Source organism: Nelusetta ayraudi, unplaced genomic scaffold, assembly GCF_046127955.1.
Source record: "Nelusetta ayraudi isolate G7.1 ecotype Tasmania unplaced genomic scaffold, CSIRO-AGI_Nayr_v1 ptg000084l, whole genome shotgun sequence".
NCBI classification, from domain to species: domain Eukaryota; kingdom Metazoa; phylum Chordata; class Actinopteri; order Tetraodontiformes; family Monacanthidae; genus Nelusetta; species Nelusetta ayraudi.
The window spans coordinates 7964860-7989695 of record NW_027466134.1 but is presented as its reverse complement, the minus strand read 5'-3'; the positions used below and the strand labels follow the sequence as shown (position 1 = coordinate 7989695).

General features: G+C 46.8%; 2 protein-coding genes across 2 annotated transcripts; both read left to right on the top strand.

The window, feature by feature from the left end:
* The first annotated feature begins 3730 nt into the window (after positions 1-3730).
* LOC142900999 (bromodomain-containing protein 3-like) lies at positions 3731-12564 on the top strand. Its single transcript, XM_076045647.1, has 20 exons — positions 3731-3765; positions 5721-5988; positions 6099-6236; positions 6375-6513; positions 6631-6752; positions 6850-7200; positions 7292-7420; positions 7588-7782; positions 7892-8073; positions 8169-8461; positions 8552-8665; positions 8796-8966; positions 9095-9159; positions 9249-9426; positions 9564-9634; positions 10131-10185; positions 10291-10397; positions 10710-10903; positions 11441-11654; positions 11786-12564. The coding sequence occupies exons 1-20, from the start codon at positions 3752-3754 to the stop codon at positions 11849-11851; spliced, it is 3066 nt and encodes a 1021-aa protein (XP_075901762.1). The 5' UTR covers positions 3731-3751; the 3' UTR covers positions 11852-12564.
* A 1667-nt stretch (positions 12565-14231) lies between these two features.
* ephx4 (epoxide hydrolase 4) lies at positions 14232-24818 on the top strand. The gene is made up of 7 exons (XM_076045712.1): positions 14232-14596; positions 15823-15908; positions 18028-18185; positions 20325-20453; positions 21075-21178; positions 21993-22141; positions 23530-24818. The coding sequence occupies exons 1-7, from the start codon at positions 14345-14347 to the stop codon at positions 23768-23770; spliced, it is 1119 nt and encodes a 372-aa protein (XP_075901827.1). The 5' UTR covers positions 14232-14344; the 3' UTR covers positions 23771-24818.
* Positions 24819-24836: the final 18 nt, after the last annotated feature.

Genomic DNA, 24836 nt, shown 5'->3' with positions numbered 1-24836 from the left:
AACCTATGTGTACAGTACGACGCCGATAGCGCCTTTCTGTATTTTGCATTGTTCAATTTTCAGTTATGGGCCAGTCCTTGATGTTCCAAGTTCAAGGTCATTAGGATGGGAGTTCTACAGATGAGGAAAGACTGAACGGGAGCACTCATTGGCCTGCCTCCTTCATCTATTATTATCCACTGTTTGTTCATTTAATGATGCCTTTGATTAGTAAATGCGTTGATATGGTTAATACTCCGTCTCCTTTCCCCCTGTGCTTTAGATTTTGGTCGGTTTCTTCCCATTTGCATGATAATTTTTTTTTTTCTCTCCAACTTTCACAACACATCTTTGTCACACACCTTCAATTGGCCGCCCCACGACCTCCAATCACAAGCACTAAACTGTACGCAGAGTGATTTCTGTCTGTGAACTCTCCGTGGAACAAACGGCAGCACGCTGCCTGGCTGTGATATCAGAAGGCAGACGGGGGGGGGGGGGTGGAGGTGGAAGAGAGAGACGCCGTGTTGACTCGGTACAACATAAATGTCGGCTCAGTGATTTGCCACTAATGAGACGGCACCTGCGACAAGGAGGAAGAAGGAAACTTTTGTTGTGGAAAACACACAGATGAGCGTGCCACGCCAAAAAAGAAAGGATGGGGGGTGGGGGGAGGGGGGGGTGGAGAGAAATCGTGAGCTGCTTTTTGAGAGCTGACAAGAAGACGCTCAAAGGGATCAAATAATTTTACATCTCATACATATGCATGCCTCCGTTAAAGCGCTCCACTTTGTTTATTTACACCGCGGCTGAGAGGAAGGGGAATAGCGAGCGGTAACAGTGCATCAAAGACGCGCGCAATCTGAGGCGTCGTCACTTCCCATTAATGTTCCGCCAGTCTGCGAGTCTGCACTGACCCGGTTGATTGCGCGAGCTGTCACGTCCGACGACGCCCCGTCAGACGCGTCGCGCCGCGCTCGAGTCTAAACGCCGGCGTGCGCACCGCGGGGAACAGCGAACGAGCGGCAGCGGGTTTTCCACGGGAGCTGCATTACAGGCAATTAAACTCTGCGTTATCAGACGGGGCCTCCCGCGGCGAGCGCACATTGTTAGGCGCTTGATAGGAATCCGTCCTAATGTTCGAGCAAATTCATCAGACGACGACGCAGCAGTTATGATACATTAACTTCCCCCGCAGTCGGGATAAAAGTCTCGTTGGATCAGAGCAGCCGCGGAGACTCGGACGCGCGCACTTTCCCAAACTCGTTAGATTTACTTTACATTCCCAACTTCACTGCTCATTTTTAGCTCTTCAATTAATGTGTGGACACCATGCGGTTTCTATACAACTGCTGCTGACACTTAACAAGATTGCAGTCAATGCTTTCCTTTCCTTGTCTTGGTCTTTTTCTGAGACCGAGGGCCGCCAACAGTCACAGCTGAAAAGAGGCAAGGATGAGCTGATCCAATGCCAGGAATGAAATCTCAGGGGTCAAAGTTCATCGGTCAAGACTCAACCACCAAGAAGCAATGCAGAAACAGAAAGACATGACATCTTGATCAACGCCCCTGCTCCACCCAACTTCTCCACCTGAGAATGGCAAACATGGTTCGGTAGGTCTAAAGATTAAAAAAAGCATACATTTTGTTAAGTACAAGTGCATTTATATGACACTGGCCCAACCCCAAGCTTATCTTGCAGTCTTATTTTGGAAAAAAAAATCAAAAAAAAAAAAAAAATCAAGGAAATGTCATAACCACTCCTCATTCCAAGAATCACCATTGGCTTCACTATGATTACCTATGTGAGTGAAGATATTACATTTTTAGACTTTTGGACGCTTGCTGTCATGAGTTATGTGGTGTTGTGACACGGACACACTGAGGAAACACGGTGCTCAAGCTTCTTTCCAGCTGGCCCTTGCTGCTGTAAAAATGGACCAGTCAATTGGATGAATTTGATTTAAAATGCCTATCAGTAGCAGGAAAGAATAAGATGACTTTCATTGCTGAACACCGAGCGGTTGTTGTAAACCGAGGTTTTGTGCCCAAAAGCTAAACCAGAAACACATCTGCGTTCTATTCCAATGTGGATTTTAGTTTTAATTCGCAAGAAAGCCAAACCACATGTAAATGGAGCTCTCCAAATATCTCTGGTTATTTGAAAAGGGCAAACACATGGGGCATATTAATGTGGACGCAAAAGGTCCAATTAATAACACACTGCTGTGTCTATCAAGCATCTTGTTCCTGTCTTTTCTGAAATTTCCTGAAAATATTTAATTTTGAGGGCTAATTCAAACAGTCATGGGGATTGGAGGGCTGGTCTTAATAAAACGGGGCAATCCGTCCTGTTCCCTTTAAATATTTTCAAGGATGAATATATTTTGGAGATGGGCGCATGCCTCGTGTAATGGACAATCTGAACCGTCGCAACCAAGCCGTCACATTACTGCCAAAAACTATTGAGTGAGAGAATGTTATGTTATTTACGGTAGCCCAACAAAAAACATAAATGATGAAATATCACAAACTCAACAAAAATTCAAACAATATAACACAACGAGCAAGATACAATCACCCACACTTAAGGAAGACACAACCTCGTACTGGTTAGTGGTGCTGGTGTTACTTGCTCACACACTTTGTTTTCACTGCGTCCCTTCCAAGAGAAAAGAAAAAGAAAAACAAGCGCCCATTGTCACGTCTCACTCGAAACATCGGTGGGCAGATCCTTTCCTACGAGGCCTCCTCCCTCCCTCCTGAACAAGCTTCCTGTCATTGTCAGGGGATCAGCTCCCATAACTCAGCCAGGCCATCTGACAGTGTGACTCGTGCCGCTCACTGCTTTCACTTTTTTGAAATTCCTCTCACTAATCTGCTTTATGATAGTGTCACAAAAAAGCCGCCTGCGCTAAACGGTTTGTTTGTACAAAAAGCAACACCAGGAGTAAAAAAAAAACAACAAAAAAAAAACAGCACACAACCATGACGTTGATGAGGTGCGGACCGCACGGAAGGGATGGGTCAAACTGTTTAAAAAATTCTTTGAGCTGCGGCAAAATCAAGCGGAGCATTTCTATCCAAAACTGGAAAGATGTGTGTGAAGCCCTGCAGAGCCAACTACGCATTATATAATCCACAGAAAAACACAGAGCACAACATTCCTGGAAAAGGCCGCTCTGCTGGGCAGCGATTCAAAGGCGATATTCTTGCCTGTGTCTCCATCTTGTGGACCAAATGTGCAAACGTTTTTTTCTTTTTTTTACAGCTTCAGTGGGAGTTTTGCGGGGGGTACGCGCGCTCTTCTGAAACACTGAAACATAATCTTCTATCAATTTTCTATTAATTTGTTAAATTTGATGATTTAGTTCACTTGTTTTCCTCCACATTTTTCTAAACATGATTGATCAAATGCAACACAGCAGACACATTTGAAGGTGTTGGTAGGCTCAATGGTATCATGCAAACGCAATGTTCAGGGATGTGCGCGATTATTAATGATGAAATTTAGTGCCGTCAATATTCTCAGGCAGGAGAACCTCGCGATATCTGAGCCTGAGAATTCTGAGATTAAAGAACGTCAGACCTCGAGCGTTAACTTCGAAACTGACTTTAATCTCGAACATTCGTTCATTTACATATATCAAAGTCAAAGACAAACACTTTAGCGTGGAGTCGCGCGATACTGCTTTCTGCGCAAGGAGACACATTCCGACTGGGGCCGGCGCCGCTTTTTTTGCCCCTGTGTGCCGTGTTTGACGTTTCACTGATGGACAACCAAAGGTATGAGCCTGGAATATTTGATGATTTAATACCGTGCCTCTGTCAAAAGTGGGTCATTTTTCGGAGATAATAACGTTCCAAAGCCACGGTTATACTTCAGGGTTTTTTTTTTTTTTCACAAACCATTGAAAAACGTGATTCTTGAGAATACATCAAAGCCATCAGCGCCGATAGTGTCAACAAAAGTGTCATCGATTGGCACCGCAACTAGTCAGGTAACGGCTCAAATGTCAACATGTTTATGAGACAGAAAATACTCTTAACGTTGCTTTAAGTGCTAATTCATTCACTCATTCATTCATTTACTGACGGTCGCGAATATGTAACATTGGGTAGGAGTGCAGAAAGCCAAGGCCAGGTTTGAGCGGTAATTCGTTTATCGCCCGTGAGGGGGTAGCCTACTGCTGCTGGTATATCCAGGTGAATGTCAATTGAAACACCCAACATTGTTCCCCAGTTTGAGGTCGAACTAGGTTCGACACGTAGCTTGTTTGGGCTATTGCTTCTACTTACCCTTTTAAAAATGAATCACGGAATGGCGTTAAGTCCAGTTGCGTAGTCCGTTGTCGTGTCTAAGCTAGTTTACCACTTTGGCAGCCGTGTGTTAAGCAGGCTTGCTTTTCTAGAGTAAATTGGTTGTCAAACATACCGCACCGCGGCGTAACAGATTAGACCAGGAATGGGCAATATATTCTCAGGTTTTAGGTCTCTTGAAAGAGCTGCTGCATAAAGAAATTGTGTTACTTCCTGGTTTTAATTGGCAACTCCAGTAGAGACGCCGAAAGACAACCAAAAAAAAGATGGCGTGAAACGAAAAAGGAACCAGCGGCAATATGCTGCATAGTAAGTACATCATCCAATGTGTGTGGTGATATCAAACACAAGAGGTAAAAAAAATACGTCAAATTTGACCTGTATTACGGCATTTAAACACTGCGCGAGAGACGGTTTCAACCGTTTGCTAGTTTCCGCTTTGGTTGGACGCGCCCCCGCGAGGTCATTAACGTCCCTGGAAGCCCTGCAGACCTCGGCACAATACACTGGTAACACCGTTTGCAACATAATGCTGTTCCACGAACACTGAGTGTGTTTGAAATGCGGACGTGTGCCTTGCAGTTCTTCAAATGGCTACGTTAACTGTGATGTGCCCTACAATTCTTTTCGAATCAAAAGTGGACGGCTAATGCTAAAAAAAAAGAAAAAAAAAGAAATCATTTCAGATGCACACCTGCAGTGGTGAAGTCTCACGCAACCCGACTAACGGAACCCAGCTTCTTTTGCTCGGTTAACAAAACTCTGAAATAGGAGAAACTATTTTGAAATCCCTTTTGCTGTAGCAGCAGTGTCGATGACTTTGGTAGCTAGCTGTCTGCCACACACACACACACACACACACACACACACACACACACACACACACAGCGGCGAATAAAAGTTAACCGTTTGTGAAAAGCCCGATTTCTAAATACTTATTTTGCTTGCGTGACAGTATTGGCATACTTTTATGTCATTGTACAGCAAAGCAGACAAACCAGAACACATTTCAATCCACCCTTCAAAAATTTTACATTTGTGAGTTAGCAAGCTAGCCACGCCCGGACTGCACAATTCAATGTCCCCAAAGTAAGAAAAACACGTAATATTATTTCTTTGGCGTACTCACATATTGTTGTAGTAACTTTCCAAAAAATATTTAAGTTAGAAATGTCTTCACTCAAGCTCCCTACAGCAATTAATCCATCGTGAGCACACGTGACATGTTGATGCATCAAGCACAATAGCTTGTAAGGTTGTTTCAGACAAGGTGCCTCCTTTCATCTCGCAAGGTCGCCTGCCCTCATTGTAAATGGCGAGAGGCTTCCCTCAAGACCATGGCCCTGTTCCTATTTTGTTAGTTTGTGATATTAGCTCAGTTGTACATACAGTCTCTCTCTCTCTCGCTCTCTCTCTCTCAGGAAAATTGGTGATGAACACAGCACAGCAGCAGAGTACCTCTCAGAGTCTCCCTCTTCATGGACCTTGGCCCATGCAATGTCTGACTCCAAAGTCTGTCCAGTTGTGAGCGGAAACCCGCCTCCGCCCAAGGTTGTCAATCCCGAGAGGCCTGGACGGGTGACCAATCAGCTCCAGTATTTGGAGAAGGTGGTGATGAAGGCGCTGTGGAAGCATCAGTTCTCATGGCCCTTTCAGAAGCCTGTTGACGCGGTGACACTGCAGATCCCCGTAAGTTGAACGGTGGTGTCAGCGAGCTGTCAAAGTCCTGTGAACCTCGGTGAATGATCATTATGCATCACTATTACTCTGTGGCTTTAATTAGACGCCTTTCTTCACAGGATTATTACACAATCATTAAAAATCCCATGGATCTCGGCACCATCAGCCAGCGCCTTCAGAACAACTATTACTGGCAGGCAATTGATTGCATTACAGACTTCAACACTGTCTTCTCCAACTGCTATTTTTACAACCGGGTAAGGGAACAGTTGCTCACAACAGTCATACAATTCATAATTCAGCCTCTTGTATCGGTCAGTTGCACGCTTGCCTCATGTCTTTTTTTGTTTTTTATTATTATGATTATTATTATCATCTTTCGTTCCTCTTCACAGCCTGGAGATGATATTGTCATTATGGCACAGAAACTGGAGAAAATCTACCTGCGGAAACTGTCACAAATGCCACAGCAAGAGAGGGAAATCTCAGCAAAGTGCTTGTTGAAATCAACTAAAAAGGGAAAGTCCAAAGCAGGTATTTGCCACAGTAACGGCCCTAATGAAGATGGGCCCCGTTTGTTTAATTTGTTTGTGTGACTCTATAACAATGAAATAGAGCTGTAAAACTTTCAAAAACTCTCCTGCCATCCAGGTACAACAAGGCCCCAAATCATCCTCCCGCAGGCTGCTGTCAAGCCGACGGTGAAAGTCTCTCCGTCTGACGTGCGTCCACTCGCGACGCCCTTCAAGTCCTCTCCAAACACTGATACACCAGTAATAATTTGTCCAGTCTGGGTCTCGCAGAATATAAAATCATAAACTGCTGCTTGTTTTGCTGGAAAGAACAACCTTATATGTTGTTGTTGTTTAGGCAAAAAAAGGTTTAAAGAGGAAAGCGGATTCTGTACCCATACCCACCCCCGTAGTGACCAACAGTCGGCTGTCCTCTGTAAAGGACGAGGCAGAGTCATGTCTATGGGTGATCTCCCGGAGAGGCGGCGGGAGGCCCATCAAGCCTCCCAAGAAAGAATTGCCGGCCGAAGAGAAGAGGTCGCGACCTGCCGACTCCCTGTGCCACTGCAGCGAAATCTTGAAGGAGATGCTGTCAAAGAGACACCACCCGTACGCGTGGCCCTTCTACACCCCCGTCGACGCTGTGGCTCTGGGCCTGCACGACTACCACAACATCATCAAGCAGCCCATGGACCTGGGCACCATCAGGGTGAGATGACTGCCAAGAGGCTCTGTAATGAGAATACGCAGTAAATGGCTTCCAAAGCTTCCCGCGCTGACATGAAGCATCGTCTCATCAGAAAAAGATGGGGCAAGGCTGCTACGACCATCCAAAGGAGTTTGCTGCCGACGTTAGGTTGATGTTCTCCAACTGTTACAAATACAATCCGCCGTCACACGAGGTCGTGGTCATGGCGAGAAGGCTACAGGTATGCGTTGAATTTATTTTTATTGTACATATTTGCATTTCCTCTGTTGGTACCAAGTATTTGCACTTTTGTTGCATGAAGATATGTCAAATTTAATTGTCCCTGTGGGTGAGTTTGAGCCTTGGTTTAGGATTTTCAGCCATTGTTAATTGTTGTCTCGTTGACAGGAGGTCTTTGAGTCAAGATATCAGAAGATCCCGGTGGAGAAGGAGTGTTCTGCTCCTCACCAGCGTCCCGAGAAGGGCCAAGTAGACAGAGTTAGAAGTCTGTCGACGTCGAGCAGCTCCGACAGCGGCAGCTCGTCGGAAGCAGAGAGCCCGTCAGAGAAGGTGGCCACTCAGCTAGCTAGCCTGCAAGAGCGGGTCGGTACAAATGTGCGAGCAACTGTGGCCGGCTTTCCTATTTTTTTGAGATGTTTTAACACTGCAGTTTGCATTGTAGACTGACACTCGTTTATCGCTGGCTTCTCAGTTGAAAGCTATAAGCGATCAGCTGAGCAGACTGAGCAAGGAACCCGTGGCGAAGACAAAGAAAAAAGACAAGTTAAAAAGGGAGAAAAGGAGCAAAGAGAAGGAACTGGCTAAACTGCAGCACAAGTGCTTGCAGCAGAAATCGATTCTGCACAGAAAACCCCGCAGCAAAGGCTCTGCTGTGTAAGTGAGCCCAGTCTCACTCACCCCATTTTTCAGGATGGGCTGTTTCAACATGTGCGCGATAGGTAACGTCAGATGCCTTTGTGTACGTCTAGAAATGGCGACAGGCACGAGGTCAACAGGGCCCTGGCGGCAAAAAGTGCCTCCTCAGAGGTGCCGCCGCCAACAGTGGCGCTGCAGGAGAGGATACAGCTGAAGTCCGACATTGACAGGCTGACGAGCGAGCAGCTGGGCCATCTCGTGAAGCTCATCTACACCCAGGAGCCAGATCTCAACCCCACCCAGAAGGATCTGGAGGTTGACATTGAGAAGGTGAAGCCCTCCACGGTGAGGGCCATGCAGAGCTTTGTTGCCGCGAGTCTGAAGAAAAACGGCCAGAACGACGGAAGTAAGTTTGGCTCGAGCCTGCGGCAGATCCAATCACCTCTGCTCCTTTTCAAAGGTCTCCCTGTACATTAACACATCTAATGCTCTGCAGAAAAGCTGGCGGTGAAACCTGAAGGAGGAACACAGACTGGGAGACCACTGGATGATGGGAGACTTGTGGCTCAGCTGAAGGAGATTGAAGTGACTCCAAAACAAAGTCCTGACGGTGGGTGAAGGACGTGCACAGCTGATCCAGCTCCATTGTCACACATGTGGAGGGTCCAAAAAGTGCTCAGTTCTAGATGGACGATCGGGATGTTTCAACTTCAGCGTGTGTGTTGTGTTTTGGTTTGCAGTCAAACCCTCAGCGCCTCCTGTCCGTCGGTCTTCGTGCCTCAGTCTCATCAGCAGCACCAGCAGCAGCTCCTCCTCGTCCCCCTCGGGCAGCAGCAGCAGTAGCAGCAGCTCCGGCTCCAGCAGCGGCTCCAGCAGCTCCAGCTCCTCCGATGACAGCGACTCCGAGTCAGGTTAGCTGCTCTGCTGCTAGCACGCTGCGCTACCGCTCAAAACTGAGACCGACGCTCGCGTTTTCTCCTGTTGCTCGCCTCAGTCGATGGAAGAACTCACGCCTGAGCTTTGTGTGTATGTGTTTCAGAGCCCAAAGCAAAGAAGCAGAAATGCAACGAGAACTTGAGGATGCACCAGGAGCTCCAGCGGAAGGTAAAATCAGAGTCGGTGTTGACTCCAACTGTCGTTGGGAGATTCACCGCAGGAAAACCCAAAGAAACGTTCTTTCTGTCCCCATCAAGATGACTCAGGCCAACAGTGGGGGGCCGACGGTTGAGAGGAAGGACGCGACCGAAGCCGCGGTGAAGACGTCCCCGCCTCCTCTGGTCGCCTCAAAGCCCTCAGTGGCGGAAACCACCAACGCACCGACGCACAACGAGGTGGTGCAGAGGAGCAACGGGCTTGCATCGTCACCTCCAGGTGCCGCCAGCGAGTCCTCTCCGTTTCCTGCCCGCTAAACGGGACTCATACTTGTAGAAATCGACATCTGCCACTCGTCGTCGTCGTCGTTGTGGTCTTTGATGTCAGTCAAGCGCCCTCCTTCTTTGCTCTTACAGATTTGTCCACCATCTTGTCTCCAATGAATTCTCCTCGAACTTTGCTGGAGTGGGCCGGCAGTAAGTTAGAGGTACGTCTGCGAGATCGGCAGGGCTGCACCACTGATGTATATCAGAATCTCTGTGATTTTGTTTAATTTTATGTTTTACATTGGATCCACACCTTGTGTTTGCTGTCCTGTACACGTTCACAGACAATGTTCTCCCAAGTCTTTATAATTTTGCCATATGCTGAGAATTCAAATGTCAAAAAATATTTTTCATACAGCTGATGTATATGTTTTATTTGTTTTTTAAACAATACATTCAGAAATGTCTGCGTTTTTGGATTAGATTGTTCCTAATTTTCATCCATGCAACAGAGTCACTAACTACTACTGATGACTTGACAGAATGGAAAGTTGCAAATTTTTGGTCTATAGAGTTTCAGCCCACCAGTCTTTATTTTCATGATTACTCTTAAGTTTCTTCAGTTTTGAGTCCATTATCCCTCTGACATAATTGCAAGTTATTTGTATTATAATTGCTTATGATGATGCTGACTTATGTCCACGCCTCCTCCACCAGTGCCCGATGCTGTCCCCTCTGAAGAAAAGCCCACTGTGTTCCAGTGGGGAGCCCAGTAAGTGGCCAGAGGAGCCTCAGTGCGACATGACGTGACGTGATCATGTTTATGTTCTCACCGCTGCTTGAGCTGAGCAGTTCTTATCCCACATGATTATTACAGATGTCCGACAGCCTGAAGCCATCACCGAAGCACAGGTGACCAAAGTGGCAAACAGCAGCGCAGACACTAAATCTGCTGCGGAGGAAACGCCACAAATGCCCAAAAAGGTTTCTATTGTTATTATTAAAATGTTGATTTTCTCTTCCAAACACACCCTTGAAAAAAAAAAAGTCTGGTTTGGATTGCAACCCTGGTATACTGAACGATTGTCCGGCCACCATGCAGTTCATCTTTCACCCACTAGAGGGCATAAACGTACCATAGATAAAACGTCATTTGTGGAGCCATTTGCCCAGAAACGGCTCAAGGTCAACAAGTGTGACCTGAAACCTTGGGTTCCCAGCTTCATGTTGCAGTTTCATCCACTCCAGACCTGCAGGATTATAAACCCGAGCGCCTGTTTCTCCTCCTCCTTGCAGGGCATTGTCCTGAACAACGCCAAGTCGTGGGCGCAGCTGATGAAACAGCCGGCAGCTCCAACCGCGATCAAGACCTCCAAGAACGTGTTTGAGCAGTTCCGCAAGGCGGCGCTGGAGAAGGAGCAGCGGCAGAAGGCGATGAGGTTGCACCAGGTGGACTGGAGCCGGGAGTGGAAGGCCCCTCAGAGCAACTGGTACGTCCCAGAATCCTCCTGTTCAAACTGAAACTGGCTCATTGTCTGCGTTTAATGTCCAGTGTGTAACATTTGGCTTGGTGTTAGATTTTTATATTGATGAAAGATTAACGTACTGCCCATAAATACATTGATAAAAACGTATGCTCATAGTACAATAAAAGTCATTTGGTTTTCCTCTCCTTTAAATTGCTTTCACATATATAAGAATATACAAAGAGCAAGAGTCTTGCGCCCAGTTAGCTGCCATCTTGCGCTGCCATTTTTTAAGGAAGCCATTGCGGACAATCCAGTCCACATGACACTGACAGCACGTTTCTTAATTGGGGTGAACGCTCCTGCCCTCAAATAATAATCCAACGAAGAAGAAGAAGAAGGTGGACAAGGGATGCAGGTTTTTGGGAGTGCAGGCCTCTGTAGCTCACTGGCAAGCTCGGGGGGAAGGAGGGAGAGTGGAAAAGCGCTGCGTCGGTATGTTTGCGGCATGATATATTAGATATTGCTTTACTTAGATATTATATTTATTCAATCTTACAGCTCACCGGGACCTTGGCGAGCAGAATTGAAAGCGCACGCGGTCCAGGAGGCCAACTTTTGTGCGGGCTCGGTGCTGGACTGCTCCAGAGCCACAGTGGGGCTGCAGGCGCCGCTGTCGCCCATAAAGTCTCACCCCACCAGCATCCGCTCTCTGGTGACCCGGGAGAGAGAGCTGGCCCGGCAGAAGGAGCAGGAGCGCCGCCGCAGGCTGGCCGTGAGTCCCACGTCCACGTCCTGTCCTGTCCTGAGGGTTGCTGGGTGCCAATAACGACCTCCTGACCCCGCCCCACCACCACCACCACCACCACCACCACCATCACCACCCTTGTTTTTCTGTCCTTCCAGATGTCTGCCATCGACATATCCATGCAGCAAGAAATCATGACCTTGTTTGAGATGAACCTGGACTGAGAAAACCAACACTTGGAGCGCCGATGAACCGGTTGCTGTTGGTACAAACGACAACATCTCACCATCATCATCAGCCTTGTGGCCTTCAAAGATGAAAGAATGAAAAGAAAAAAAAAGAAAAAGTCACGTGTAGAAGAAGATACAGGTGCAAAGGGTCCGGCCCCTTGAATTGTATGTAGAAAAGACAAGATGTGGGATGTTTACACTGTTAGCACTGAATCAAGGATCACTTTAAGCACTCCAACCTGAACCTGTGTTCTTTTTGTGTTTGTTTTGTGTACATATCAAAGCCGGACGACACTCTGACTGTCACCGCACACTGTCATAGTCAAGATGGGGCTGCGCCTCGTGTCGCGAAGTGCAGTCTTGTTTTGTGCTTATTTGGGTTTTGTTTTTGTTTGTTTTGTTTTTTTACATTTCCCGAGGCCTCTGCAGATGAACTTCCACCTTCAGTGCACTTAAAATACAGCCGAAAGGCATCGTCGCAATGTCGCTCAAACTGAAGGGGACAGCAGCCGGCGACACCGTGTGAGTGGATGAGGAGAACCTTAGTTCACTGTTTAAAACCAACAGATGCACTCTGTTGTTCTGACTGTTCCTGCTCTTCCAAAGATACTTTTGGGGCAGTTAATCAAATACTCTGTAAGTTACTGTTTTCTATGTTTGTGTTTGTTTTTGTTTTCTTAAAAAAATAATAAAACTATTTTCACTGAGCAATCTAACTTATGTCAGTGCAGCACAAATCACTGGAGAATAATAACAGGCTCTGGCATGTGTTCTAGAACCTCTACATAGCTACACGAGCCTACATATTAATGTTGATTTTACTTGAGAAAGGTGTTTGCACTCAAAGTCCTGTATTATGCAATATTCAGTTGTATAGTGTATATTTTTCGTGTCGAGTACTTGTTTCCACTCATGCAATTCTGAATAAAAGGGCACTGATGGCAACCCCAGGGTTAGTGACCCTTGACCGCAGCCAGCTGTTGGCCGCACCCACTCACACCAGGGTTGGCCCACTTCTCAACACAGGCGGTCCCAAAAAAGCATCACTTCTAGTTAGCATCAGCAAAGGGCTAATGTGCCACTTTCTGAATAACTAACCAGAGTGGGTGTTGAGAAAGACTAATCAGGAGTAGTCTGTGGCATCACAAGGGGCTAATAACCAGAATGTATTGTTTTAGCACACACTGAATATGTAAAAATAAAATTTCTAATTTCTGGGGCGTTCACTGAGCGGACGGAGTTGAAGATTATTATAAATCAACATAGGAGAAAATCATGTGAGTGGGGGAAGGTCACACCGGCCCAGTGGGACTCGCTGCTGCTGCTGCTGCTACTGCTGTGACTGTTGATGTGTTTGCTGCAGGCAATGCAGCCAAAGTGGCCCCGAGGCCTTAATCTTTATCCGCCCATCGACGCAATCACTGCCCAATCTGTAGAAAGGTAACCGGGTAATTACGGCTCTTACCTTGTTCCGGCCCCCTCACTCGACTATTGTCTTTTTTTTTGCTCAGCCGTGCGTGAGTCACGGCGCACCTGTGACCGCATCACGGCTGATTGAAAACACTCATATTAATGCGCGGCCGGCCATTCGAGGACAGTCGGTTTTATTTATTTTAAGAGCTCCTGTAATTCATTTTTGTATTTTTTTCATCGATGGGTTTATCCCAAGCACGTGCACGCTGCTGCTGCTGCTGCTGTTGCTGCTGCTGCTGCTGCCGCCTCTTTCCGTTTGCGGTACTGTTGCCATAACAGCAGCGTGCTGCTCCGGAGCTTTGCAGAGATTTTTATTTATTTATTTATTTTTTTCTCCTCCCTATTTTTCTTCTTCTACCTCTCGGCGTCACTGCTGCTGCTCGCAAAACCACCGAGCAAGAGGAGGAACGATGATGATGATGATGAAAAGACATGTATTTATTATTATTGAAACAGAGGGGGGCGTGGCTTTTGCGTCCGCTGCGTGATTTCAGACTTGGCCGCTGCTCGTCAACAACAACAACAACGGCGCAAGCACGCCCGCACGCGTAAGGAGAGGAGGAGGGAGAGAGAGAGAGAGAGAGAGATAGATAGATAGATAGATAGACAGAGAGAGAGAGAGAGAGAGAGAGAGAGAGAGAGAGAGAGAGAGAGATGTGACGTGATGCTCCCGCCACAGTCCCATTCAGACGCACGTCGGGATCCTCCCTTCAGTCGTGAGTGCGTTCGTGCGCGCCGGTAGTACCGACGCGGTGGCATTTCATCATTGTGCGTTTTGCTCAGAACAGTAGCTGCAGCGCTGTCAACACCGTGCGTTGACAGGGGAAGGGAAGGAGGATCGATAGGTAACTTTGATCCGGCATTGATTTTATTATTATTTTTTTTTTCTAAAAAAAAAAAAAAAATCACCTCTTCCTCCTCCTCCTCTTCCTCTTCTCTTTTTTTGTACACATTTTCCTCCTCCTCCTCCTCCTCCTCCTCCTCCTCCGTGCCTCTCCCCGCGGCGGCGATGTGATGCCGAAGATGGCGAGAGTGCTCCACAACTTGCTGTCGTTCCTCAGCGGACTCGCTCGGCACCTCAGAGTTGTGGGCTACTGGTCGCTCGTCTACGGCTGCTGCTGCGTGTGCGCCGCCGCGGCGCTGCTCAAACTTTGGTGGAGCGTCGTCCTCAGGCCCTCCGCCACCTTCCGCTGGGCGAGCCGCGACATTCCGCCCGCCTGCCTGAATGACACGTCCTTGGGAACCCACTGCTACGTGCGGATCAAGGTAGGGCGGGCGTCGGTGCGTTAATGCGAGCGCAACACCTCGGCGTTTTTGTGTCGTGAGGATGGAGGGAACACAGAGAGAGGGGGGGGTGGGGGGGGGGGGACCACCAGGCCGTGGTGGTGTTGTAGCGGGTGGGCAGTCAGCTGATCGCCAGCCCTCTGCCCACCTCTCTTGTTGTTGTTGTCCGTTCCGCCCAGGTGGTGCTGAACGGACAGCTCCTCCGCCCTGCGGCTGGCTGACTGGCTGGCTGACTGGCTGGCTGACTGGCTGACTGGCTGGCTCCGCATTCAGTCCTGCAGCCGGCAACCAGTCAGCCAGTCACGGGAGAGCTGCACAGGTGCATTTCTTTACTGACCGGGTGGTCGAGAGCAATTCCCGAATCATAAATGACCACCAGCGTGAAGGACGACACTTGTTTCGTTTTTGTTTTTTCCCGACAACTCGTCAATCTTGTGTTGCATTGTTTGCCTTTGAGCTTGTGCAACATTTGCATTTTTTTTCTTGCACCCACATTCAGTCAGCCAACTGAGAAATCGGCCACTATCCATTACTTCTTTCATGGCTTGCTGCTCTTTCTCGAAAGCGCGCGTGCTAAAACACACACACACAGTTCTGGTCGTCAGCCCCTTGTGATGTCACATCCCACGTCTCACCGTCAGACAGGTGTTGTTTCTGCTCTCTTGTTCCAAACGTGGAGGAAATCTAACAAAGTGAAGCATCACCTTGAGCATGACGATGAAAATCCAGCATTTTAGCAGGAGGCTGAAAACAGAGGGTTAAATATGACCTTTGAGACAGTTTATGGTGGAGGGCTTTTCGCTTATTTTGTTTCTTAGTGTATTTAGAATGAATTGTGCGAGGCTTTTCTGCCGGAGCCAGAAGAAGACGAGAGATCAGTGAAGATGTGGGAATGGGCGGGATGTGGCCTCTTCACATGCAATTAAAGGCTCGCTGGCTCATTTGTCCTTGAGAGGTCAAAACCTCGGCGGCAGCTCCAGCCGACCGGCTGTTCTGTCCCCAGCAGGGTGCACCATAAGAAAAAAAAGAAAATCTCGACAATCACATATTTTTCCCCTCTGGTCTGGCATTTCTAGTTTTCACCACCAAGACTGCAGACGACCAGATGACATTTAACACTCTGTCACAACCGACACGAATAAACAGTCCTTTATGTGATCTGGCTGGCTGCAGACGTCACATTCTCCTCTGTGTGTCTGTCCAACCAGGAGTCCGGACTTCGCTTCCACTATGTCGCCGCTGGAGAGAGAGGGAAGCCCCTCATGCTGTTCCTGCACGGCTTCCCGGAGTTCTGGTAGGTCACAGGGTGATCGGGCTTCTTCGGCCGCTCGACGTTTAATGTGTCAGATCAGAACCTCAATCCTTTGGATTTATCTCACAAGTGCGTCTGCTAGAGAGCTTCAGTCTGATTGGTTATAAGAGAAACAAAATTAAGGCAAACTCGCTGCACGTCACATTTGTGCCAAATGAGACGAGAATGGTCAAGTCCCTCGAACACCACTCTGTTTCATTCTCCTTCCAAACCTTTGAAGTGGCCAACAAAGCATCGCTTCTAGCAGGAGGCTGTAAACAGAGGGCTGAATACACTGTCTGGAAATGTTGAGTTTTTTTGTTTTTTTTGCAGGGGGGTTACGTGAAGTCGCTCCACTGGAGTTGAGAATGAAAAATAAATGAGTATAATTTTATAATTTAGGCAGCATTCAGGCTTGCAGTTGCTTCCCAATCGCTTCTTAGTCTTGAATGGCTCGATCGCTTTCTGCTTCTATTGCCACTTGAAGCAAACCCAGTGCTGTGAAAGACGGACGTGCACGTTTTTTGAATGGAAATTTCTGCAGTCCTGCCGCTGCCTTGCTGAGTTGCAAAAGATTCCCTGAGGACAGCAACAATAACAAAAGAACAAAAAGAGCAGCAGCGTTGCTGTAAATCTTTGCTGCCTCTGACCTGTAGATTATAACCGGGGGGGGGGGGAAGAGCAGCAAAGGAGTCTTTACTCGTTCATAGCTCACAACGAATTGCAAGGAGGGGAGATAGGGAAGTGCCTGACAGCGCTCCTGACCTCGTCCTCCTGATGTGAACTGAAAAATGATGTTGAGCAAGGCTCCTGGATTGGGGCCAAAGTGGTTGTCAGGAGCTGTAAGCCCGTCCATATCTCTAACATAACATCTAAGCCGCTGACAGGACAGGGATTAATTAACGCCAGGGAGGAGCTCTTTCTGCTTCACTTGCCATTTCTTTTTTTTTTTTTCTTTTTTTTTTAATGACGAGCAGTGCTGAGAGTGACGTTGCCGGGTGAAGTCCTCGCACTCCTCAGTCTCCGTCCTCCCTTCTTCTAAAATTTTTTTTCTTGAAAAAGTAAAGCTGCTAATTCCTCCTTCAGGAACGAGAAAGGGGGGAGAGTGCGGAAGACTTATGCGGCTTTAAACCTCATCTATATTCTGGGAATCTAAGAGGGGATCTTATACTGATACTGACTCACCGAAAACAGATAAAGCCTCACATCTGTGCCAGTCGGTGGAGCCGTCCTGCTCCAGACGATGGGATGGTGGATTAGAATGCGTTACACGGAGGTGAACCCTCCTCTCGACTGGAAACAGAGCTGAGCTTGAAAAAAAAAAAAAACAACTAGTTTCTAGGGTTCAGGTCTGTTTGATATGAATAATAGAGGGAATTTTAAAGGGCTGCAAAATCAGTTTAGTCTAACATCACGGCGTGAACTACTTAGCTGGTTGGAAGGGTCCTTTAATGTTTTGTGTAGCGCTACAAAGATACCACTGCTAATTTTCCTCACAATTGTTCGGGCTTCTGCCAGACCACATACAGTGTGATCCAGCCTTTGGCTCTCACACTCCAGTCATCTTTTGATTAGTTTTACCCTGGACTCCAGTCGAGCCGCCTCACAAGATTAAAACCCTCTGTAGATGTCCAGAAAACACTGTATTTAGCCCTCTGTTTACAGCCTTCTGTTAAAAAGCTGGGTTTTTGGCTTCCTGCTAATACTAGCTATAATAATAGTTTGTAGGACCTTTCACACAGGATCTTTATTACCCTTTGTGACATCACAAAGCCAACCGCTAGAGCTAAGCTTAGCCGACACGACGCTATGTACAATGAATAAAAATCATTTGTTTGCAAAGTGCCAAGTACCAAGTCTTTGAAAATCAACCTTTAAATTACACAGTTCAAGAATTTTTTGTGTATTTCTTGTAAAGTTTGCGGGCACAAAATCAAAGGGTGAAAAATTCTCTCCATCAAAACATGATAATAAAAAGATGAAATGTTCCTTTAGGCTATTAACTGGAATAAATGTCACTGTGTGTGTGTGTGTGTGTGTGTGTGTGTGTGCGTGCGTGCGTGCGTGCGTGCGTGCGTGCGTGCGTGCGTGCGTGCGTGCGCACTCACTCGCTTGCCCCCAGGTACTCCTGGCGGTACCAGCTGCGTGAGTTCAAGAGTGAATTCCGCGTGGTGGCCGTGGACATGCGGGGCTACGGGGAGTCGGACCTGCCGCTCTCCGTCGACAGTTACCGCTTCGAGCACCTGGTCACCGACGTCAAAGACATCGTGGAGTATTTAGGTGAGGCCGGCGAGTCCGGGGGTAGCGGGGGAGGGGAAGGGGCACCGTTCCTTTCGGTGACTTGAGTCGAAAAATGAACTTGTTTTCAGTCAAGCTTGCAGGGCAGCTCTGCAGGGTGGCACCACAGACATCATGTGACTCACTCTGGCTGAACCCGGGGACGCAGATACTGATCCGGCGGCCTCTGATTGCGTGCCAACACCAGCGGCAGTTTTGCCCGAGGGCCGTCTGTGCTCATCGGGTGCTGTCGTCTGGCCACGAGTGACAGTTTTGGCTCATTTCCAGACCTGAACGTCTCAGTATTTCCTCCTTTTCTGATGCTTCTCGCCTCGATTCTGTTACCTGGAATGACTCCACCAAGCGTAGCTTAATTCCGGGCTATATTTGAAGGTTTAAAGGTGTGTAATAATTGGAGATTTTGAGAAGAAACAGCCACATCAAGTGGTTACGTCTTAGATTGCAGTGCTCTTTCACTCACCCGCCCTCTCCCAAGCTTGCCAGTTAACTACAGTGGCCCGCGTACTCAAACCCAAATACCTTGTCCACGTTCTTCTTCGTTGGTTTTGTTGAGGACATGAGCATTCACCCTCAATACAAAATGCGCTGACAGGCAGGTGGATTGTCCACACCAGGCTTCCTTAGAAGTATGGCAGTGCAATGTATTTACGGGTAAATCCTTCTGTACAAATTCTTAAAGAGAAACTCTCTCTCTCTTTACGTATATATACATATATAAATAGATTTAATGTATATGTATGTATTTATATATATAGAGAGAGAGATAGATAGATAGATAGAGAGAGAGAGATCTACAGTATAGAGATCTATAGAGATAGTTTCTCTTTAAGAATTTGTAGAGGAGGATTTACCCATGAATACATTAATTTAAGTGTATATATATATATATATTACTTCTACAATCGTTCGACGCACCATGTGTTAATATGGCCTCCTCCGCAGGCTTTCGGCACCAAAGTACCGCATAACGCATATTGCTGTGCAAACACTTCTCTTTACGTTCGTCCCAGCAGCAGCGGCAGGCTGGTATTGATCACACTGTATGGGCTCTGGCACTGTGTGATTGTGCAGCCGAGGCCCATTAAGCGCCGACTGTTAGAGACCGAACGGCCTGTAGTTACCGTCGGACGACAGCCCTCGACTTTTTAACCACCCCGGCAGCTGGTGCACGGGATCCCTCAGCGGCTGTACGTCTTTTTTAAAATCGACCAACCCGATGCACCCGATGGATCCATCCATTCATCCATCGTGATCATTATCACCGCCTCTTCTGCACTTTCAGGCTCTGAAGAGTGCTGGAACCGGTTAAGTCAGTAGTTTATCGCTGCAGAACTGTTGGATTGAACTGTTGGAGGAGAAGGAGGAGGAGGAGAGAAAGAAGAAAGAAGAACTTATAACATGATTAGACAAATTGAATTTTGCACGTTGGTAACAGAGCAAGGCCTCCTATTGGTGCTAAATTAAACTGAACCCCCAACCAAACCAAATAAATTGTCTCCAAGACCGAGTCATGAGTGCAGCATCCGCTAACTCTCGAGCTATCAGCAGCTTTCTATTTCTGTGGAGCTTTTCAAGATAGATCTGCTGCAGCTTAGGTTCAAAGTACTCCAGATGAGCGACGTGACTGTCCCTTTAGAAACCAAAGGTAGGGGTCGGCGTTGAGATGAGGCCTCTCGGCATGATCCCTTCAAGTGTGCCAGTGGTGCAGCCGTGCACCGTTAACTGGAGCAGAAATGTGATCGGAATCAGGAATTAGACGGACGTCCTCCTGACCTTCATCTGCGTTCAGGCGTTCGTCTCCTGAAATAAACCTGATGGATGCCTGTGAACATCCTCAGAGGGACAAACACTGACACCTGAGACCTATATTGATTTCTACCGAGTCGAGGCAACATTCAGATTCAGATTCAGATTCACTTTAATTGTCACTTAGATGCACTGTTTAGGTACATCCATGTGAAAAACTAATGCACGGAAGCTCCAATACAATAAAAAAAGAAGAACACAATCATAAATATGTGATAAAAACCACATGAGACCTAAAAAAAACCCAAAAAACACTCAGGACAATAACAAATCTCGTGTGTTTTTTTCTGGGTTTTATTTTTATTTGTCTTCAAGGATACAACCGGTGTTGTCTGGTGGGACACGACTGGGGCGGGACGGTGGCGTGGCTCTTCGCCATTCACTACCCGGAGATGGTGACAAAGCTCATCGTCCTCAACTGTCCCCACCCGTCCGTCTTCGCAGGTACGTGCGTTGCCTCGCACAACTGCTCCTGAAGCCTCTGGATTCCCCTCATGCAGCATTTAGCATTTAGAAAGAGAGAAAAATGAAACGTGGTGATCAAACTGCTGCAATAACAGCACCCACGCTAAACTCTTTAGCATCATTCATGGGCAGCTTCTTCTTGCTGGTCTTCTTCTGTGTTTTTTCATAGCGACTCCCTCCCCCTCTTTAGACATAGAGGAAGCTTACTGGTCATGGAATCCAGTGTCATGTAGACGAGCTCGAGCCCAGAGTTGAAAGCGGAGTGACCTCCTCACACGTCGCTCACACACAGAAAACACATTTTTCCTTCCATCTCTCTCTGGTTAAACTCTCGGATTATCCCTATAATTGTATCGCAATCATTATTACAGCAATTTAATGTTCGCATCCATCTGGCAGCTTCCGCTCTGCCCTTAAGGCGAGAGCTGACGAGAAGCTAATTAGGGGACGCTAATAGGAACATCTGGCTGAGCCGGTACCAACAGAGAGAGGCAAAGTCACACAGGGAGTCGCCCTGACGAAGAAACTTTAACTATGATTGAAGTGACCCGGCGTCCCCTCTCTTCCTCCACCTCCTCCCTCGCTCCTCTCCTCCGACAGATTACACCCTGCGCCACCCCAGCCAGCTGCTCAAGTCCAGCCACTTCTTCTTCTTCCAGCTGCCGCGCTTCCCCGAGCTCATGCTCTCCATCAACGACTTCAAGGTGCCGTGCCGTGTTGTGCTGTGTTGTGTGTCGGCCTCAAGGTCAAGGTTGTGCGTGCGTGTGCGTGTGTGTGTGTTTGCTGCTCTCATCGTCTCATTGTCTGCGTGCGTGTCTCAGTGCTGTGTCAGGCTAAAAATAGCTCACTGTAAAAGAGGTTCATTGTCGGAAACAAAAGGACAAACCAGTCAGGATGTGAATGACGGATTGCAGATTTTGTCAGACGGGCTTGTAGTCCAAAAATTAATAAATAAATGTTTATTTATCTACTCCAAAATTTCCTTTAAAAAAAAACTTTTAAATTCTGTAATATGATAATTTAATGTAGTTTAAAGAATAATGCACAAATAAGCATTTAGGCCAATAAATTAATAATATTTAAAATAATTATAATTCAAAATAATAAAAACATTTAAATGTATTATTTTAAAAAAAACTCTAGATCTCCAGAATGCAACGTATTTAGCCCTGTGTTTGCAGTCTCCTGCTAAACTGAAGCTGTGTTGGACCTTTCACATGTTTGGAAGGGGATTGAAACACTTGTAGGCTGTAAACATTAGCCTGAAGAAAGTAGTGGTGCCCACTGTGACATCACAAAGGGCTACAATTTTTAACTGAAAACCTTGCGAAACATTTTGAAAAATTACGAGCTTCGTCACTTTTAGGAATTTGATATCATACATTTTTTTTACATTCATATAAAGCTGCACCTTTATTTAGCTAATTTTAGCAAAATAAAAGAAAATTGGCTGTCCAAAATAAAACCAATCCAAGACTTTCTAAAACAAACTACTGACCCATGCCGTCTCTGCTCCAGGCCCTGAAGGCCTTGTTCACCAGCCGCAGCACCGGGATTGGGAGGAAAGGCCGGTGGCTGGCAGCCGAGGACCTGGAGGCCTACCTGTACGCCATGTCGCAGCCGGGAGCTCTGACAGGAGCCCTCAACTACTACAGGAACGTCTTCAGGTGGGCTCTTGTTTCAGTGAGGAACTGCTGTCTGGTTCTGGTCTTACTGCAGCATCCATTGTTAAAAGCTGTTATAATAACCAGCTTGCAGTTACTCGTTCTTCTTCTTCACTTTCTGTGGGTTTTCAAGAGAGACTTGCAGCATTAGTCCCCTCTGCTCTTTGTTACAGCTCTAAGTGAGATCAGATGAAAAATGCAATCAGATCAGGTCTTTGCAATATGGATCAGCAACATTTTCAACAAGAAATCTCGTGGTTTCCATCTTGAAGTTAAATGTGTTGTGTAGTTAAACATTTAAACATGGTTTTAAGATTCACAATGTCATTATTGTGGCGGCGCCACCTACCGACCACTACCTGTACCTCTGCCGACGCCACGTTGTTGTCCAATGTTTGCGAACAAAAAACACTTCGAAGGCATCTTTTTTTCCCGAGACTTCCAACTGATGGCCGCCAATCAGTTCAAAGGATGTTTTGCTGCGTGTTTATATGTTTGACACGTGCGGCGAACACGCATGGATGGTCCATTGCACCATCTGCTCCCGTTTTCAGGCAACGGTTCATCTCAGAATAGCCTTTATTTGGTTATGTAAAGAGAAATATCACTGACCCATGTCCAATTAGCCTCCCTGGAACGCATATGGTACCTCAACAGAGGAGGGATGATGAATAAATGCCTGTTCATCCACCCTCCATCCATCCATCCATTGTTTCAGTCAGTAAAACAACGTAGAATTTCACTTTTTGTTTTTTGAGCATTAGCATGACATGATCAAAAACACGTCTGCAGGCTGTTTACTGTTCAAAACTTAGAGATTCAAAAATCTCTGTCTGATGGAAAAGTGGAGGTGTTTGTTATTGAGTGGCTAAAATTTAAACTCATCCATCTTGTTAACCTCCAACTAGAGCACTTTCAATTGACTCTAGGATCGCATGACCATTGAAAATTACTTTGGTTGAGACTAAAGCAGGAAGAAACCATCACAAACTGCTTAAAAGCCCCAGAAGAAGAAGACAAAGACAACAGGGAGTACCTTCTAGTCTTGGTGCCATTGTAGAGCCCACAACAGGAAGAATAATTCATGTTTAAAGAGGAACATCATTGGGAAAAGTGAGTGCTGTTCTTGGTGGAAAGGAAGTTTTCCACTGTGGGCAATGGAAACTGACACTGACAGGAAAGTGAGCAGTAAGAAAACTGACTGGTCTGGCCAAATGTGATGGCCACAGGAGGTATCTCGCAAGTTTTGCACCACTTTCATGGCAGAAACGTGAGATTGAACCTTTCTGTGTTTTTTTGAACCCACAATACCAGTCTCTGCCGCCTTTGGTGTGATCTTTTTAATCAGCCATGAAAAACATTGAATGTTCTAATGCTTTATGTCCCCGCAGCTCCCTCCCTCTGAGCCAGAACCACGTCCGATCTCCGGTGCTGCTGCTGTGGGGGGAGCAGGACGCCTTCCTGGAGCAGGAGATGGCCGAGGCGTGCCGCCTCTACATCCGCAACCACTTCCGCCTCAACATCATCTCCGGGGCGAGCCACTGGCTGCAGCAGGACCAGCCGGACATTGTGAACACCCTGATATGGACCTTCCTCAAGGAGGGAGAGGGACGCAAGAGCTACAGGAACTAAAATCCACTCCAGGCCTCCAGGCCTGCAGGCCCACTGTCACCCTCCACACCTGGGCAGCCTGGAAGATGCCTGTGAGCCGAGCGGTGCAGTGAGAACGCAACCATCAGTCAAACCCTTCACACTTTGAACCGTTTTATGTATTTATTTATTTATTTATTTATTTATTGGGGGAGAGAGGGTTATAACAAAAAATAGAATTAAAGCACACTCTGCTGGAGGGAGTCCAGGTGTGACACACATCCGAGGTGTTTCTTTGCACATGACATCCGCCTTAAAGTCTGTCAGTTACATCGTTGCAGCCGTTGCAGCGACGTCTCCTCGTGACTTGTATTGTGCGGTGCCTTTTTCAAACTTCTTTGAGTCGTCGTGTGTGCTTTCACCGGCGTCCGCTCTGCTCTCGTGTAGGCACAGTCGGCACCCCCCGCCCGCTCCAGGGGGTGGCGCTCTCCCGTTACCTTTATCAGGTCGTGTGGTGCGATGATGGTCTCTTTCTTTCCTTTTTATTTTCTTTCACGTGTTCTGGTTTTTCAGTTTTTCGCTCAGAGGTTTAACGGTGAAACGTAGAGAATGTTGTTATTCGGATTTTAAATGTATAGAGACGTCAGTGATGGTCGACTGTTGTGCGATTTTTTTGTATCTATTCCTACGCGCCGCATTTTGAAAAAGCCACTGAGCCAGGTCTGCACCGTTTTTGGTTTTATAAATAAACAATAAGTGTGTCTCTGTTGGATAAGACTTGTGTCTCACTGTCTTGTATGTGGTGACATCACACCATCTACACTGTATTTACACTGCACAAATGCATAAATATTATTATTGTTATTTGATTACATCTTATCATTTCATTATTTAAATTGATGTGTCGACATACTGCAAACAAAAACAACAACAATAAAATTACTCTTATCATACCTGTAAAAATGATAGCAATAAAAGTGATAGCAGCAATAGAGATAGTAGTCTTTCAGTTGCAGTAGTGCTAAATTTCAATGCTAAACCAGTCTTAGTGTTAGCTACCAACGTCCATTGGTGAATCAGATAATGAGAATCAGCACCAGGATGTCTG